The 19,544-nt window shown below is 35.6% G+C and overlaps 2 protein-coding genes across 2 annotated transcripts in view; one reads left to right on the plus strand and one right to left on the minus strand.

Moving 5' to 3' along the window:
• The window catches only part of LOC126879514 (protein LTV1 homolog), a 64,282-nt gene extending 54,768 nt beyond the window's left edge, over positions 1-9,514 (minus strand). Inside the window, exons 1-2 of the mRNA XM_050642587.1 lie at positions 9,258-9,514; positions 8,861-9,206 (exon numbers count right to left, since the gene is read on the minus strand). Coding sequence (XP_050498544.1) covers positions 8,861-9,206; positions 9,258-9,260 — 349 coding nt within the window. The 5' untranslated portion in view covers positions 9,261-9,514. The remainder of the gene's footprint in view (positions 1-8,860; positions 9,207-9,257) is intronic.
• An 85-nt stretch (positions 9,515-9,599) lies between these two features.
• Positions 9,600-17,945, plus strand: LOC126879515 (ribonuclease P protein subunit p14). The gene is made up of 2 exons (XM_050642597.1): positions 9,600-9,773; positions 17,171-17,945. Exons 1-2 carry the CDS (start codon positions 9,742-9,744, stop codon positions 17,466-17,468), a joined length of 330 nt encoding a protein of 109 aa, XP_050498554.1. The 5' UTR covers positions 9,600-9,741; the 3' UTR covers positions 17,469-17,945.
• Positions 17,946-19,544: the final 1,599 nt, after the last annotated feature.

A 19,544-nucleotide genomic window follows, 5' to 3' on the forward strand; every position in this document is an offset into this window, starting at 1 on the left:
ACAGCTGTTACTTATCGGCATATCTAGAAGATCACCGAATACACCTTTTTTTTATTGCTTTGTAAATAATACATTTCTTTCGATTTTTTCTGGAAATCAGTAGATTAATTTTTATAACTATATAAAGAGACATTTTTTTGAAATTAGAGTTAGTTATAAATTTGTAGTCGTCGGTCGAGTAACATTTTCGATGTTCGGACGCGAAATAAATGTAAATGTAAATTGTACATATTAGACATTTAGATAAATTGTTGTTTTAGTGTAATGTTTAATAAAGCCGTGGTTATTTTGTAACGAATAAAAATAATGCAGTATTTTAATGTTAAGTTTGTAAATTAGTGTTATTAAAGGATATAAATTCAGTGTTCTTTATTTCTTTAAGTGTAAGTTATTAAAAATAAATAAAGTCAATTAAATTAAACTTAGTGCCTAAAAACATAAATAATAAAATAGTAGAGTCAACCACGTAAAAAGACAATTACATCACACTGGTATCAGAAGTGGATAAAAAAATAAATAAGTAATATAAGCTCGGTTTAATACAGTGTGGAATCTTTAATAATAACTAAATATAAATCGTAATAAATAAAGTGTGTGATCATGCCTTCCTTGTGTAAGCTAACAATTGCAGACCTGAGACTTGAATTGGAAGAAAGGGACCTGAGTTCTACTGGCAAAAAGGCTGATCTAGTTGAACGTCTGAAGAACGCACTAAAAGAAGAGGGTCATGATCCAGAAACTTACGTGTTTGAAGACAAGCATGCTGCTTTAATTTCGTCAATAACATCGTTAGAGAGCAAAGTTTCTAGTGAAATCTCCCAAGTTTCCTCGGATGTTTCGAAAGTTTCCTCCGATGTTTCTAAAGTTTCGACAGACATTACATCGTTAGAAAAAAAAGTTTCTAGTGAAATCTCCCAAGTTTCCTCGGATGTTTTGAAAGTTTCGACAGACATTATATCGTTAGAGAACAAAGTTTCTAGTGGAATTTCGAAAGTTTCGGGTGATATTTCATCCCTTGACAGCAAAATGACTAACGAGATCTCTAAAGTCACTTCGGATTTTGACGACAAGATATCGTCCATAAAATCTACTTTTGAAGAAAAGATCAAGGAAATAGAAAAGAAAATGGAGGAAACGGAAAAAGTAGACAAAAGTATGGAACCCATCTTAACAGACATTAAAAATGATGAAACCAAATACAAATTGGAGCCACGGTCGATAGTTGAAGGGAGTGTAGGTCATGCTCGTGTTAAGGTGCCAAATTTCGACGGAAAGTCATCATGGAACAACTACATGAAACAGTTCGAATCGGCGGCCAGAGCGAACGGATGGTCCGAAAAAGAAAAAGCTGTAAACCTCACTATTGCTCTTCGAGGCGACGCTTTGGATGTCCTCCAGACCATAGCCGTAGAGGAGACAGATGACTTCGAGCAGCTGAAAAAGAGACTGAATATGCGATACGGGCACGAACATTTAGAGCATGTCTATCAGTCGCAGTTTAAAAATCGAAGACAAAAGAAAGATGAAGCTCTTCAAGAATACGAGGTCGATATTGCCAGGTTGGTACGATATGCATATCCAACAGCTCCCGAAGACATGATGGAAAAGTTGGCTGTTCAAACATTTATTGATGGCCTTCGTGATCATGAAATGCAAAGAACACTGCGATTAGCTCGTCACAAGACGCTGGTCGATGTCTTATCTGCCGCTCTCGAATACGAATCAGCTACCCAGGCCTCTGGTGGGTACAGTAAAGTGAGGACTGTGAAAGAGGAACAGGATGAGGACAAACTTGACCAGCTTGTTAATATGATGAAAGACATTGCATCCAGGAAAACGAAGACCATAAGGTGCTGGAACTGTGGTGAAATGGGACACGTACGGAGTTCGTGTAAGTACCCTAGGTACAATAACAATCAAGAGACTCACCAGCAGGAAAACTAGAACGGGTCGGCCTTAGGGGGGCAGCTTCGACCCGCAACTTTTCCAAAGACCCTCTCATACTAATAGCTTCTTTGAAATGTCGTGAAGATAGTGTATATGTGGATGGAGAAATAAATGGTAAAAAGTATACATTGTTGGTGGATACCGGAGCGACCAGGACCATTATGCGACCGTCAGTTTTAAACAGCCGTAAGAAACTCTTACCAACGAGGTTGCGACTGCGGACTGCCACAGGCGAAAATGCCAACATCCACGGAGAAATCCAGATACAATTAGGGATTGGAGCAGAAAAGTTCGTCCATACTGTCATAGTTGCAGACATCGAAGAAGATGTTATATTAGGAATGGACGTAATGAATTTGCATGGATTTCAATTGGATTTTAAGAACAGGGTAATCAAAGTTGGCAACGAGGAGGTATTTCTTCATCCACATGATGACAGCACTGTGCTAGCAGTCATTAAAGAAGATACAGTTGTGCCTGCGAGGAGTGAAACGATCATCGTAGCGCGGCTACAGGGAATTGTAGAAGAAGGAACACCTGTTATGATGGAGCCATGGAACCACGACGAGGAGGTTGGCCGAGGAATCATAATTGGAAAGGAATTGGTTACTTCTGCTAAAGAAATTCCCGTGAGATTGATTAATGTCAATGACTACCCGGTGACCATCAAGAAGGAGACAAAAGTAGGAACTTGTGTACCCGTGACGTCCATAATCCGTCAGACAACAACATCAGATAATTCCAACGACAAGTTCGACCAAATGGTTGCAGTTGCAGGCCAATCTCTAAATCAAGTGGAGAAAAGGAAATTAAGGGAATTTCTTCGGCAATATCGTGACATATTCGTACCGAAAGGAGGAAAGACAGGAAGAACGACAGTTGTCAAACATAAAATTGACACTGGTACCGCTAGGCCAATTCGTCAAACCGCTCGACGATTACCACAGGCGAAGAGAGAGGAAGCTGAAAGGATTGTTCAAGAAATGAGGAAAGACGGGGTGATAGAACCTTCTACGAGCCCATGGGTCTCTCCGGTGGTCCTGGTCAAGAAGAAAGATGGAACTACGAGGTTCTGTGTGGACTACCGTTTGTTGAACAATGTTACCAAGAAAGATAGTTATCCTCTGCCTCGGATCGACGACACGTTGGACACATTAGCTGGAAGTAAATTGTTTTCTACGTTGGACTTGAAGTCTGGATATTGGCAGGTAGAAATGGATCCAGTGGACAAAGAGAAGACGGCCTTTACGACAGGATCTGGATTATGGGAATTCAACGTTATGCCGTTTGGACTCTGTAATGCTCCTGCGACATTTGAGAGGCTGATGGAAAATGTGTTGAGAGGGTTATCTTGGAAAACATGCCTGGTGTATTTAGACGACATAATCGTTTTGGGGAAGACGTTTGAAGACCACCTGAAGAATTTAGAAGACGTTTTTAATCGACTTAAAGCTGCCCAGTTAATGTTAAATCCCAAGAAATGCCAGCTATTTCAAAGTAAAGTCAATTATTTAGGCCATATAGTCAGCAAAGAAGGAGTGGCCGTGGACAAAGGAAAAATCGATTCCATTAAGGAATGGCCTGAGCCAACTGATAAACATCAAGTGAGAAGTTTTCTGGGACTATGTACTTACTACCGGAGGTTCATTAAGAAGTTTGCAGATATCGCTAAGCCATTAACGCGACTTACAGAGGAAGCAAGAGATTATTGCTGGGATGGAGACTGCCAAACGGCCTTTGAAACTTTGAAGAGGCATTTAATTACAGCGCCAATATTAGGATATCCACTGCCACAAGGAGAGTTCATCTTAGATACGGATGCAAGCAATGTGGGAATTGGAGGAGTGCTGTCGCAGATCCAAGGAGGACAGGAACGAGTCCTTGGATATTTTAGTAAAGTGCTTTCAAAACCTGAACGAAATTATTGCGTCACGAGAAGAGAACTTCTAGCAGTAGTAAAATCAGCGGAACACTTCTATCAATACCTCTACGGAAGGAAGTTTCTAATCCGAACCGACCATGCCGCCCTTAAATGGTTAATGCAGTTTAAGAATCCAGAGGGTCAGATAGCCAGATGGATTGAACGACTTCAAGAATATGATTTCAAGATCGAGCATCGGGCCGGAGTTAGCCACAGGAACGCTGATTCTCTATCTAGAAGACCGTGTCCAGCACAATGTTCCCATTGCAACAAAACAGAGTCAAAAGAAGCAGCAGTACTAAGAACAACAATGGTCAACGACGAGTGGACGCCTACCAAGATCAAGGGAGAACAAGAAAAAGATCCAGTTTTACAGAAGATTCGAAAATGGAAAGAAGAAAATCGTCGACCATCTTGGCAAGAAATATCAAGCCTAAGCTCAGTAGTTAAGACGTATTGGGCCCAGTGGGACTCATTTATCTTGGAAGACAGCTTGCTTAAACGAGTAATAGAAAATGATGATGGTTCAGTGAGGAGAACACAGATGGTGATTCCAAAGAGCAGAGTAGCCGAAGTACTCCGTCAGTTACACGACAGTCCATCAGGAGGGCATTTTGGTGTAAAGAAGACCCTTCAGAGAATTCGGGAACGATTTTATTGGATGAATAGTTCTGACGATGTGAAGGACTGGTGTAAGAAATGTACTACCTGTGCTACAAGTAACGGACCCTACCGGAAAAGAAAGGCTCCTATGAGACAGTACAATGTTGGAAGTCCGTTTGAAAGAATAGCTTTGGATATTGCCGGGCCATTTCCAGAAAGTGACAATGGATGCAAATACATGTTGGTGGTAATGGATTACTTCACGAAATGGGTTGAGATCTACGCAATTCCAGACCAGAAGGCCGCCACTATTGCAGATGTGCTAATCAAAGACTGTATCAGCCGATTCGGAGTACCTCTGGAGATCCATAGTGACCAAGGAAGAAACTTTGAGAGCGATCTATTTCAAGGAATCTGTGATAAACTAGGCATGAAGAAGACAAGAACCACGGCCTATCACCCGCAATCGGATGGAATGGTGGAGCGTATGAATAGGACAGTCGGCAAGTATTTGACAAAGATGGTGTCCAATCATCAACGAGACTGGGACCAGTACCTTCCATTCTTCGCAATGCCCTATAGATCTGCTGTTAATGAATCAACTGGCCAAACACCAGCAAAAGTCCTATTTGGACGTGAGATGCGTCTACCCTGTGATCTAGAGTTTGGATGTCGACCTGGAGAAGATGTTGCTGGTGAGGATTACGTGAATGAATTACGAAGAAGAATGGACGATATACATGAGTTGGTCCGTTCTAATCTTCAGATCGCTAGCGACCGAATGAAGAAACGATACGATACCCAAGCCGAGAGGGGATGTTTCAAGGAGAACGACAAAGTCTGGCTTTATAATCCAAAGAAGCGAACAGGTTGTTCTCCCAAGTTGCAGCAGTTCTGGGAAGGTCCGCACCTCATTGTCAAGAAAATTAATGACGTTATCTACCGAATAAGCAAGATTCCTAGGGGAAAGCCGATGATAGTCCACCATAACCGGTTGGCGCCGTACGAGGGAGACCACGACGTAGATGAAGAAGTGGAAGTAAACCAAGTTCGAGAGATGCCTGACCTCACGTTTGAGGAGTTCATGGGGGCCTATGGAGGTACCGGGAAAGCGAGACATGGTGTTACCAATGAAGAAAAGCGAGATCTACTCGCACTTCCCGATGACTATTCGCTGGCCCATACCATCCCGGCCAGTATCAAAGACGCACGAGGGTTGGCATCCGCCTTCCGAAGGAAGTTTGGTCGAGTTGCAGAACTTCAATGCCAACTGCCAGCTCCTGGCAAAGCATTGAAACTCCAAGATGCATCACGTTACCTATTCTATCTGGTAACGAAAGACACTGTCCATGACCAACCTACCTACCAAGATGTATGGGATGCATTAATTCAATTGAGAGAGCACGTGTTGGAGTCCGACGTGCAAAAGTTAGCCATGCCAAAGTTAGAATGCAGCCAATTAGACTGGAGAGTTATCCGAAATATGGTAGAAGAAATTTTCCAAGACACCGAGGTCCAGGTGTTAGTCTGTTGCAATCCGCATAGTTACTGGTGCGGAGAGAAGACCGTCCCCTGTCACTTTTATACAACTGGGAGTTGTAAAAGAGGGTCCAGTTGCAGATACCAGCATCCAGTTCCAGTCCCGACAAGGTTCCAGGAGGAACCATCTTTTGAGGAGGGGGCAATGTCACGGTCCCAGGCCGGTCCTGTCAACGCCAGAACTCTCTGGCGCCGAAGTGTCTGAAACCCTGTTCGTCGGCGGGACAGCTGTTACTTATCAGCATATCTAGAAGATCACCGAATACACCTTTTTTTTATTGCTTTGTAAATAATACATTTCTATCGATTTTTTCTGGAAATCAGTAGATTAATTTTTATAACTATATAAAGAGACATTTTTTGAAATTAGAGTTAGTTATAAATTTGTAGTCGTCGGTCGAGTAACATTTTCGATGTTCGGACGCGAAATAAATGTAAATGTAAATTGTACATATTAGACATTTAGATAAATTGTTGTTTTAGTGTAATCTTTAATAAAGCCGTGGTTATTTTGTAACGAATAAAAATAATGCAGTATTTTAATGTTAAGTTTGTAAATTAATGTTATTAAAGGATATAAATTCAGTGTTCTTTATTTCTTTAAGTGTAAGTTATTAATAATAAATAAAGTCAATTAAATTAAACTTAGTGCCTAAAAACATAAATAATAAAATAGTAGAGTCAACCACGTAAAAAGACAATTACATCACACTGGTATCAGAAGTGGATAAAAAAATAAATAAGTAATATAAGCTCGGTTTAATACAGTGTGGAATCTTTAATAATAACTAAATATAAATCGTAATAAATAAAGTGTGTGATCATGCCTTCCTTGTGTAAGCTAACAATTGCAGACCTGAGACTTGAATTGGAAGAAAGGGACCTGAGTTCTACTGGCAAAAAGGCTGATCTAGTTGAACGTCTGAAGAACGCACTAAAAGAAGAGGGTCATGATCCAGAAACTTACGTGTTTGAAGACAAGCATGCTGCTTTAATTTCGTCAATAACATCGTTAGAGAGCAAAGTTTCTAGTGAAATCTCCCAAGTTTCCTCAGATGTTTCGAAAGTTTCCTGATTATTTTTGTTGTTATTGCGACTTTAAATTGTTAATTAACAATTGCATTGTTGCTAAAATATTCGTTTCATTTTCACCGGCTTCTGAATTTATAATCTACACCAAGAAAGCTTTTATTTCACCAAGCTATATAATTATGGATAAATAATTACTGGCCCAAAAAAATTATTTGAGAATTCGAGATTTTGTTGGGAAAACCCACATTTTCCGAGGAAAATTTTCGTCGGAGTAAATCGGGAAAAACATGCCTCTATGTAGAATTAAATTGGGGTGATGTCTTTGGTGTAAAGTTAAAATCTTCGAAGTTACAGAGCAATAATTGGAAAAAGTACGATTTGTCGGCGCCATTTTGTTTATAAAAAAAGTAGCACACTATCTGCGGACTTTGCATACCTATATTAATAATAAATAGGATCTTATAATTTGATTCCAGCAATAAAATTGCTGGTAAATAACCTTTCTTTGTACTTTACTAATTAGACCAGCGTATTATAACTATTTTTTTTTCAAAATTTAAAGATTATGCAAAAAAAAGAAAAATTTATATTTTGTCGATAAAATATTAAATAAGCATCTCAACTTTATAATCTTGAAAAGTTTGATCAATGTCTCATGATTATTTTGGTTATTATTGCGATCATAAATTGTTAATTATCAATTGAATTGTTGCTAAAATATTCGTTTAATTTTCACCGGCTTCTGGAATTACAATCTATACCAAGAAAGATTTGATGTCACTAAGCTATTTAATTATTGATTAATAATTACTTACCTAAAACTTTATTTGAAAATTAGAGTTTTTGTTAGGAAAACCCGCATTTTCCGAGGAAAATTTTCGTCGGAGCAAATCGTGAGAAACATATCTCTATGAAGAATTTAATTGCGGTGAATTTTTATTTGGGTGTTTTTGTTGTAAAGTTAAAATCTTCGAAGTTATAGAGCAATAATTGAAAAAAATACGATTTGTCGACGCCATTTTGTTTATAAAAAAAGTAGCACACTATCTGCGGACTTTGCATACCTATATTATTAATATATAGGATCTTATAATTCGATTCCAGCAATAAAATTGCTGGTAAATAACTTTTCCATGAATTTTGCTAATTAGCCCAGAGTATTAGTAGTAGCAGCAGCAAAGGTTATTATTTGTAACAACTCTTTAAGAATACTTGTATAGTCGGTTCGTTAAACTCAGACACAACTGGCTAGTGATTTTTGTTGGTTATTTTTTTGTTTTTGGCCAAGTTTGCCAAAATTGGCAAAATTACTAACTAAGTATTTAGTAATTATTAACTATTTAGTAATTATTTTTTGCCAATTTTACCAAATTGGCAAAATTACTTACTAAAATCACTAGCCAATTTTGTCCGAGTTTAGCGAACCAACTATATCAGTTTATTAGATACCAAAAATGGATGAAGTAGAAAATTTAATATTTTACATCATTTTTGGCACAAAGCAGAATGAATTAAAATGAAACTCACAACTTCAGTATAACAAGTGAGACTTAGACAACTTAGTTACGGTTAAACAGTAGAGTGAGTAGAGCATACAAGTTTGAATTTCAGCATGAACACCAACATTTTATTTCTAAAAATGCTACGAGCCTTCATCATGTTTAGAAGGGTATGTTATACTATCGGTCCTCTGGGCTAGTGTGTATTGACACTACTTACTTCAAAAAGAGTTAAACAAGTGGCGCCGGAACCTGTCTGAATGGATCTCCCAGGAAAAATCTCATACAGTATTATTAATATTAGTTAGACAGTATTTACCTGATACAGGAGCTGCCTTTCCTAGCATTCCAACCTCCTCCTCGACCTCGGATGGAAACACTGTTGTTGGTAATTTGAACTTTACCTTCAATTCCTTCACTTTTTCTTGATCTTCGCCTTCTGACTCTTCCATATCATCACTAAAGTCTTCATCATCATCCCCTTCATCTATAATTGACTCTGCTTTTTGTTTATTTTTAAACAAATCTTCAGTATTTCTCTGCTTGCCTTTAATTGGCAAAAGTACCCTTTGGGGTGCATCCTCATCTGCTATCAAAGGATCTTGCTGACTTCTGTGTACCAGTTGGAAAGTAACAGCTTTTTGTTTATCAATTTTATGTTTGGGCTAAAAATGTTGTTATTAATAATAATAAAGCCATATTATAAAAAATCTTACCATTTTGATTATATATTATCAGAAAAAAACTTTATTTATTTACTTTGACAGCAGGCAGAACTAAAAGAACGTGTTTTTGACAGGTCTGATATAGGTTAAAATTAAATGACAGATGTCAAGTTAGTCATAGGACGCATAAACGCAACAAATAAACTTTTAATATTGAGAATGAGATATTAATTTTTGTAAAATAAAAAACTCAATCACATGATTTTTTTAAGGTTTGCAGATTGAACACAAAAATAAACTTTATATCGAATAATTAATAAAGAATATCACATTTGAATTTTATGTAAAAAAATAAATTGAGACGCTCATGAAATATCGGGTGATCTCGTTAACATAAACGGTAACGAAACAAATAACCAAATTCTATTTTATTATGAAGAGTGAAAAATTCATGTTTAATTTTATTCTATATTAATTGCAAAAGGCTGAATTCAAAATTCATATCCATTCATAAGCGGAGACCAATTATTGGATTATGACTAATTACTACTATCTTGATATTTCTTTGTAAGTCGAAATTAACCTATATTTAATTATAATTTAATGATACTCGTTTAGGCAGATATAAACTTTCTACAGATTATAGAAAAAGGCACTTTGATAGAACATTGTACTAAAATATATGATTCCCACAGTTATCACTGTATTCCTTCACTCAATTCTTCTCTCCAGTTCTTTCTGTTTTACCAGTCCCCTTCCTACAGATTTCTTCTTTACATTGCTTGATCCACTTTATTTCTTGAAAGACCTTCGGGTCTGCCTCTCTTCCTTCTTCCCATCAGACTCTACACTTACACTTCACTACTCCACTCTGTTATTCTGTTTATCCAACGTTTTTGTCTGTTTTTATGAAATGTGTGTACCTGATTAATCTCTTCTGTTCTAAGCAGTCTATTATATCTTGAGTTCATTCCCATTCATTTCTTCATCTCTATATTATTTATTCTATCTCTTCCTGTTACACTGCATTTTCTCCTTAGGAATTCCATCTCTCTTGCTCTTATTTTGTTTTTGGATTTCTTATTTATTATCCAAATTTCACCCATAAGTCAGGACGTCAGGATACTTTTTGTCATAATGTTATATTATTCTTCTTTTTGTTTTTATACTGACACTTTTCAGTGGCGGCTCGTGACCTCAGTATGCGGGTAGTAGGGTGGTTCAAGATCTTATGTGAAAAACTCAAGTTGAATGTAAAAGCCAAGGGATCCTCCAATTCTTTTCTAATTGATAAAAGAAGCAAGGAGCCAAAATATGAAAGCCATAAGTCACTTGGAAGGCAGTGCTCAATACTGTTTAAATAATGAAAACGGGAATATTTTTATCGATTTTTGAAAAAATTACAAGACATGTTAGGATACAAAAACTTAATTTTATTTGTTTATTTTACATTGGAACCCATGTTTAAAATAAGTACATTTTATAGTCAAGACCATAATAAAAATGAACTCTTTAAATTTTGTCTTTGGATTGGACGGTTTCTGTAGGCTTTCTAGAACGGCCTTCTATGTTGGCTCAGTCGGGACTTGTTTTCGATTAGCCTCTACAATCTGCAGTAACAGCTGTTTTTCGTCCTCATCATTTGTTATCAGTTTGTTAAAGTCTTGAAATAATTTTACCCAGGTGCTCTCCAGTGAATTTTTTCTATTGGTTGTCCCAACACCAACAGCGTCAGTTCAATAAGTTCTAGGTAGTCATCTCGATGCTGTTATTTCTTACTAAGATGATGTAGCAAGGACTTGGTGGCACTGTTTTTTAACTCAGCTTCTCCAGGGGGAAAATTAATGGTGTGTAATCTGATCGATCAACTGCATTCCATGATTACTTCAACCTTTTAAATATGGGAATTTCAGGAGAGCTTGAAGGTTCCAAACACAATGCAAATAGTTTGCTCAAAATGATTACCATCATGTGATGGCGACACGGCAACCATAGAAGTTCTTTATTTAGCTTATTTTCAAGGAAAGTGCATGCACCACTCTTAAGACCAGTATTGACGGCTGTTGTTTCAAAGCCCATATCAATGACTTTGTCATCGAGTTCCCATGTTTTAAGAGTTTTAAGTACTGCATCTCCAGTGTTCAAACCTGTTCCACTAGCCAATTTTGGCACCCTCAGTAGTTTCTCATTTCCACCAGCATAGGAAACTAGCACTGGTAGTCTATCTACAATTTGTGAACCTAAAATATCGGGCAGGATTTTGCTGTCCCAATGAACAACAATTGGTTCTTTGATGTCTAAGTTTGATTTAATCTCTGTTGAAAAATTCTGTCTTGCTGCTTCTCGTTTCTTTTCTACAGAACTTCTTGAAAGCGGTAATTCTGCAGGATCATGTCCAAACATTATTCATGTCAAATACCCGAAAGTAACAAATATTTGATGTTTTATAACTCCTTTCCACTCCAGTACCCACACGTAGAAACTGCTGAAAATGTTTAATATCAACTGTAATAAAGAGATCAAGAGCTTTGCTAACTTCTGAGTCCTGAAAAACAAACAAACAAACATTTTCTAAACTTAAGTGTTTTACGGAAATTTATGAAAACTAAACGTTGTTGAGCACTGCCTTCCATATGTTCTGGAGTGTTAAGATTTGGCATAGATTATTCTTTTATTAGATATAACAAAATGGGAGGGTCCCTAGGCCTCTAAAAAAAACTTGAGTTTTTTGGACCACCCTAGCGGGTAGGCTACACATATACTTCGGGTAGGCGACAAAAAATATCCTACAGTTTGTAATACATTTTGAGCCGTCTTGCAATACTAAATGTAATCTATGAGCGCAACAATGTGTAAAAATTGCTTTTGGAGCATCTACTTTAATGTTTGATTGTAATCCGTTTAAAGAGCCAGCCATAATAAATTACCCCTAATAATTCGAGAACTGCCCTTAGATACATACAAAATAAAAATCAAAGAACTTCTTTTGGTGGGTGCTTACTATTCTCAGGAGGAATATCTCGGGGCTACCCTGTTGTGATAGTCCTACAGCTCTCCTAAATGTTCTGTGTGCTCTTGTGTTTTTATGCTAATATTCTAACTTTGTGTTAAGTATTTAGACTAGGTGATAAAATTTTATAGATTTTACTTATTAAGTGTTAGCTTGCCAATGTATTTCAATGATGCATTTTAACAGACTTTGACTTATGTAAATACTTTGTATATTGACATCAATAAACTGAATTGAATTTAATTGAATTGAATTGAACATTACACTTGCACCATCGTAAAATTGAGCAATTAATTTATTTTTGTAATCATATGGCTCAAGCACGTTTGAAATTAAACTATATAGAGTGTCTGCAGATCTATTATCGCTAACATCAAAAAACCCTAAAAATCTTTCTGTTACCTGACCAACTTTGTTAACAAAACGGATTGTTAAAGTACACTGTGATTTTTCGGTTATATCAGTAGTATCGTCAGCTTGTATAGAAAAAAATTGACTTTCATTAATTTCTGTTGAAATTTCATTTTCTACGTAATCGGCAAAACAATGTATTAAATCATTTTGTATTGTTTTTGACAAAACCGTGAACACCCCTTCTATTTTTTAACATGATCCTGGATTTCCTGATCGCGTTTAACTACTAAATTAAAAATTTCTTTAAAATTACCCATGTTTGAAGAATTATGGCTCTCATCACGACCGCGAAATGTAAGTTCTTGTTTTGCTAAAAGAATTGTAACATCAATTTCTTCAACTTCTTTAATCTTTTTCAACTTCTTCATTATATATCTTATTAGATAGAGAAATATGTCCAGCGAAAGCACTGTCAGTAGTTTGTTTATTTTTTTCTAACCATTTTAAATCTAAGCAATTGTTTAAATGTTCTTTCGAAGATTCATGTTTTTTTACACTAGCTGATAAATTTTTCAAATCTGAATATCCCTGACTCACCCAAACATTTTGCTTCAAATTTGAGAGCAACAGACAAGGCCAACAGAAAAGTGAATTTTTAAAATAACTTCTGCTTAGCCATTTATGATTTTCATACTTTTGTCTTATCTGTGGATAAAATTGTTAAATTTTGTAAAGGCCGGCCCATTGAAATAATTACTAATCTTTCTTGATTTTGGCGCCTTGAAAAAGGCGTCTCAATCAAACTGCATATTACATCGTTTAAAATATTCATATTCGATGACTAAAGTTTTTCCACCAATAAAACTAACACACCTACGTTTCAACAACATCAAATATTACTTATTTTATTTATGTATCAAATAATAATTTACTATTCGAATAAATTGATAAGTTAACAATTAACCTCGCTTTAAATTTTTAATTATCTATATAATCTAATAACACATTATTCAGTTTTCATAAACAAATTTAAATTGTCCTACCTAGTTTTATTCAATACTTAACCTACTAATAACAGCCAAAATCAAAAAACAATTATTTTAAAACAGTTTCACAAGACACAAGAGAGGCAACTGATAAAATTTTGTAGGTCCGGCTATAAGACTCTGTGCCTATCAGCCCGTTCAAAATCGTAGAATACGGTCGCTATGAGCAGACCTGCAGCAGGCCTGCTCGCGTAAACAGAGAGAGACGTCAATTCGGTGTTGGCGTCGTTCTATTTCAGGCTACGTTCCCGAGTGCCTGACCAAGGAGAATATAGAATCTATACAGTACTACTGATACTACAAGGAGCGTACAATAATTATAACTACGGAGAAAATTTTTTGGATATTTTTAAAAATAATTTGGATAATTTTTGCTATTTTATTGTAGATATTGTGTCAAAATTTATAAATTACAATTTTGAAATAAGTAATTTATATTAATAATTTATATTATTGTACTACATTTGAAGAGGGTAGGTGGCGCCTACCTTGCCTACCCCGACGGGCCGCCCCTGACACTTTTATCCCACAGTAACCGGTTCAATTTTCATATGCAATCTCTTGTTTGTCCTAGTCTATTTTTTATATCTTCTTCAGTTGTTGCTTTGTTTGATTATGAAACCCAAAAACTTGTACTTGTCTGTTCCTTTGATTTGTTTACCGTCGTCTATTTCCAGCTGATTTATTTCTGTATTCTCCTTTGTTAGGTGGTGTTCGGTGGTTAGGTATTCAGTTTTCGTTAGGTTTATTTCCATTCCATTGTTTGTATATTCGTGTTCCAGTTCATAAAGCTGAGGTCATCTTCATCTTGTGTGATCAATATTTGGTTGTAAGTGAAAGGGTATATAGGTTAGGGTGGTTCGAAAAAAACTTTTTTTCTTATTTCAGATCGCTATAGTGCGCAAAAGTTGCCATTGGTATAGACTTAAAAAAGCACTAATTATTATTTTTTTGTTAATTTGTCTTCCGGTCGCGCAATGCCATCGAAGTTAGCAAAATATGTGAAAAACCTTAATTTTTCATATTTTTTTTTTAAACAGGCCAGATGGTTTTAATTGCGTTCCTCTACCATGAATTAACTACTAAAAGTACCTATGTAAAATCAATATAAATGCACTTATTATACATTTGTTTCATATCTTCCAGTCGCGCAACATAATACAAAATGAGTAAAATTAGTAGTTTTTGCAAAATTTCAAAGTTTGACTGTTTAGTACAATTTAATCATACGACTTTTAGAGATGCTATAGTTTAATTCAATTACAATAATATATTTAAAATCCAAGCATATAAGATACATTTTGATATTCAATTGTTATTCGGTCGCGCAGCTTCGTCCAAAAAAAGAAGACTACTGAGAGGCGAGGCGAAAGTGACGAATGCCAGCGAAGCTCGCGCAGCCACAAATAGAGATACATGTGGGAAGACCTCTACAATGGAGTATTTGTCTTCTCCATTACAACGAACTGCTATTCCGCCACCTTTTCCAACATTTAGATGGAAATTCAACAGGCACTATAGGATATCCGGACCGATTGGAAAGGCCCTACCTGATTGTGAAAGACTACCAGTTGTTGTTGATTTTAATTGTTGGCATCGCTGAGCGATGCAATAATGTTGTTCTAATACAGCCGTCTCTTGAACTGTGTCCACACACTTTACTTGAAGCTTCGGTCACTAGCTTAACGCATCTTTCAACTGCCTGTGTATGGCATGGCAAAGTATCTATACTCATAACAAGCTTGAAGTCATTGCTCACATACTGTTTTATCTCTTCATTAGTCAATGTTCTTAGCAGTAGAGGGGAGTCAGTGTACTGGTGTTCTATTTGATAATTTTGTAATACTATTTAGATTCAAAGTTTAAGTTTGGTAGTTTAAAGATTCTGATAGAGTCACTTTCAGATATTGATTGATTTTCCTTCATGATATGCCTAAAGCCCAGCTCTCGGACATGGTTTCTATCATCAGTTACCAAAGCCAAAAGTAAATTTTCGGGACGGGCAAAGTAAGCATTCCGTTGTAAAACGGGATCAACAACTTGAAGCAGCTCTTCTGGTAAGTACCTTGAAGATTCAATGATTTTGTAATCATGTCTAGGCCCATCTGTGAATTTGTGGTTTATTTTTGTGGCAAACCACATAGGCATATTATAACATTTGAGAATGAATTTGACAATCTCTCTCAGATTTCCAGAAGGGTTGAACACACTGATGTAGAAACGCAAAACTCGGTTTGCAGTAGTAAGCCATCTTGAATGTGACGTTGGGCTAGGATCACGTACCCACTACAAAGTCTTCTGAACAATGTTCTGACTTGATGAGTTCTGATATCTCAAGCAAGTACAATTATTGGTGCTTGCTAAGAATACGCTTGTCAACTTTTGGAATTTCACAATCAACAGGATTAAAATCAATAAGTGGTAGTCTTTCACAATCAGGTAGGGCCTTTCCAATTGGTCCGGAATATCCTATTGGGCCTGTTGTATTTTCATCTAAGTGTTGGAAAAGGTGGTGGAATGGCAGTTCGTTGTAAAGGAGAATACAAATACTCCATTGTAGAGGTATTCCCACATGTATCTTTACTTGTGGCTGCGTGCGCTTCACTGGCATTTGCCACTTTCGCCTCGCCTCTCGGTAGTCTGCTGTTTTTGACGAAGCTGCGCGACCGAATAACAATTGAATATCAAAATTTATCTTATATGCTTGGATTTTAAATATATTATTGTAATTGAATTAAACTATACCATCTCTAAAAGTCGTATGATTAAATTGTACCAAACAGTCAAACTTCGAAATTTTGCAAAAACTACTAATTTTACTCATTTTGTATTATGTTGCGCGACCGGAAGATATGAAACAAATGTATAATAAGTGCATTTATATTGATTTTTTATACTTTTAGTAGTTAATTCATGGTATAGGAACGCAATTAAAACCATCTGGCCTGTTAAAAAAATATATGAAAAATTAAGGTTTTTCACAATTTTTGCTAACTTCGATGGCATTGCGCGACCGGAAGACAAATTAATAAAAAAATAATAATTAGTGCTTTTTTCAAGTCTATACCAATGGCAACTTTTGCGCACTATAGCGATCTGAAATAAGAAAAAAAGTTCTTTTCGAACCACCCTAATATAGGTATTTGCTTCTTACACTTCCGGGTTTCAGGGTTTTTTCCAGGAATATTTTGAACAGGGTAGGAACCGCTGTAGCAGTTCCTTTGTTGTCTTAAACGGAATACATATATTCTATTGCCCCTTTTGAGTGCTTTTACTGCTTTTATTAATATTTGTGGAACTTCGATTTCTTCCATTGCTTCCCATAGCTTGATTCTAGGTATCGAGGCATAGGCATTCTCAAGATAAGTAAATGTTAAGGTAAATGTTATCTAAGCATGCTTTTCCTTCTGTGAATTCCAATTTTCTCCTTTATATCTATTTCTAATTTTTCCTTTATGGCCTTTCCATACAGTTTGCCCTTAGACGATATAATGCTGATTCCTTGCAGTTTTGTTTCTGTACTATACTAATTTATGTTTATGTATGTATTCCAGAGTTTTTCCATATTCTAGTGACCTAGAAATAACACCAGTGTATTTTAAAAAGTCAATAATGGATGCAGGGTATCAACTGTTTGGACAAACCTTTACCAGTGTGGACGTAGATCTGTTAAAATACAATGAAAAAGAGAAAAGAGCAGTTTTGAGAGTACCACAATCACACTATGTAAAACTAAGAAGTAGTCTCAGTTTCGTTCATACATATGCAGATGAAAAATGTTATTTTAGGGTTCATAAGGCTTCTCCATTATTATTATCTTTGCAAGGTGATAGTAGAAGTTGTGGATTTTAATCTATGAGTACCTGTAAAAAGTTTTTATAGATAATACTGAAAAGACTGAATAGTGTTTGTATTTGTTCATAATAATCAGTTTGTTCAATTTTCTTTAATAAATATTTTTGTATTTTATATAATGAAATGCATAGTACGTATTTTTAACCAGGTTTGTTAACCTATGTATGTTCAAAAATTTATTGTCTGTTGACAATTGAATGGCCGCCCTGAATAAGGTTGTAACCCACAAAAACATGTTTTGGCGGAAAACGTTTTTTCGCTTGTAATCATATTTAAGATCAGAAATGTACTTTTTATTGTTGGATGAGGAAAACAAAAAATTTTTGAGAGGATAATATAATATCTTAAATTTTATATATAAAAAATTAAGGCTATAAACTGCGATATAAAATCGGTTTAGTGGAACAAGGTTGTAACATCACTGAAATTCATCAAAATGAGTTGGTTACAACCTTTTAACATTTTGTGTAGAAATGTATGGGAATAAGACAAAAACATGACTGCTTGTTAAAAAAATAATATTTAGTTTTCAAGGAGCACCTATACCTACCTATATTTATTTATATAAACCTACATTATTAACAAAGATAAAAAATTGATTTTTAGTTTTCCCTAAAAATTCCCTATATTCTCGATTAGGAATATAAGCACACATATCCGCTAAGTTGCTTTTTGTTTCTTTCTTTACTGGCAAATGATTCTTATACAACACAGGAAGACTAATCCAAGGTCGCAATACATTGTTTATTTCTCGGCATAATAGATTTGTGGGATCATCACTGGTAATTTTGTACCAAACCGCTTCAGTTATTTTAGTCTTGCTTTTCAGTAAAGCTGACTTGACTATAGTAAAGTCTTTGATAGCGGTCCTCTCAAGAAAACACACAATAAATGGCTTGCGAGGGTCTTGCATTGGCTATAACTTCAATCCAAATTTTTGGATGATATACCTAGTGATGCTGTTTTTTCTTATGCTCCATAAGGGCGAAATCCCTTTCACAGGAGAAGCTGTGTGCTCTGATTGTACTAACGTTTACTGGAGGTCCTTTTTCAGAAACAACAGCACCTTTTCTGGTGACATATTGCTTCGCAGTGTCTCGTAGGGTTTTTTTATTATCCTTCCACTTACTAAGCCGATATTTTATTTTTCGCGATTTGTTTAACTGCTTTTCTGTGGCCACACTCACATTAATACATGCTACATCCGCCATGTCTAATATTTCTAATGATGTTACAACCTTATTCGCTGCAGCTCTACTGGAATGCTCTCATAAAAATGAAATCAGGTGATTATTCTGCTAATAACACCGATTCATAAATATTAAGGGTTAGGTACAACCTTATTCGGGGCGGACACTCAATTATTGGACCAATTATTTGTGTTTGAAATAATAAGTTAAGTTAATTAAGATAAGTCCGGAAATGGATAAACGAACTAATTCTAAATAACTTTAGTTCTATAGAGTTTTTTAAGTAAGTTATACTTTTCGAGTTATTTGTGAGTGAATATGTGTACTTTTCAACAAAAATATCACGTTTTCAGACGATTTTTCGCAAATAACTCAAAAAATAAGTTTATTATTTTATCGAAAAAATATTCTTAGTAAAAATGTAGCTTATAAAAAAGACGTAAAAAATGGTGTATTCATGAAGTCTATAAACTCAGTAAAAGCAAAGTTATAACTCATAAAAAATACGTTTTTATTCGTCAATTTCAAATCTAATATTTCAACGGGAAATAGCCAAAAAATGAAGCAATTTTCAATGAAAACCCATTAGAAACTTTTTAAAATGTTTAAGAACAGCCTTCTTTTTATTTTTAATAAAAGTTTCTGGCATCAAAACTAAGCGAGTTATGCCCAAAATAAAGTTGGTCTCTCTTTTTTTTTTGGAATAATAAAAATCATGAAAACCTCTCAATATTTAGCGCCCTAAATAAAATTAATCGTTACCGCTTTACTTTATATGTGTATTGTTTATATCTGTAAGTTTGACCGATTCGAAGTTTGAAGTGTTTATTTTTGAATTATTTTGGGTTTAGGTCTTAGCGTAGTAAAAAGATATACAAAAAAA

This window comes from Diabrotica virgifera, chromosome 1 (assembly GCF_917563875.1).
Source record: "Diabrotica virgifera virgifera chromosome 1, PGI_DIABVI_V3a".
Classification (NCBI taxonomy): domain Eukaryota; kingdom Metazoa; phylum Arthropoda; class Insecta; order Coleoptera; family Chrysomelidae; genus Diabrotica; species Diabrotica virgifera.

Coding starts and splice junctions, on each gene's coding strand:
- LOC126879515 (XM_050642597.1), top strand. CDS start 9,742: ATGACTAATTACTACTATCTTGATATTTCTTT. Junction 9,774..17,170: donor TACTATCTTGATATTTCTTT/GTAAGTCGAAAT, acceptor TATGTATTCCAG/AGTTTTTCCATATTCTAGTG.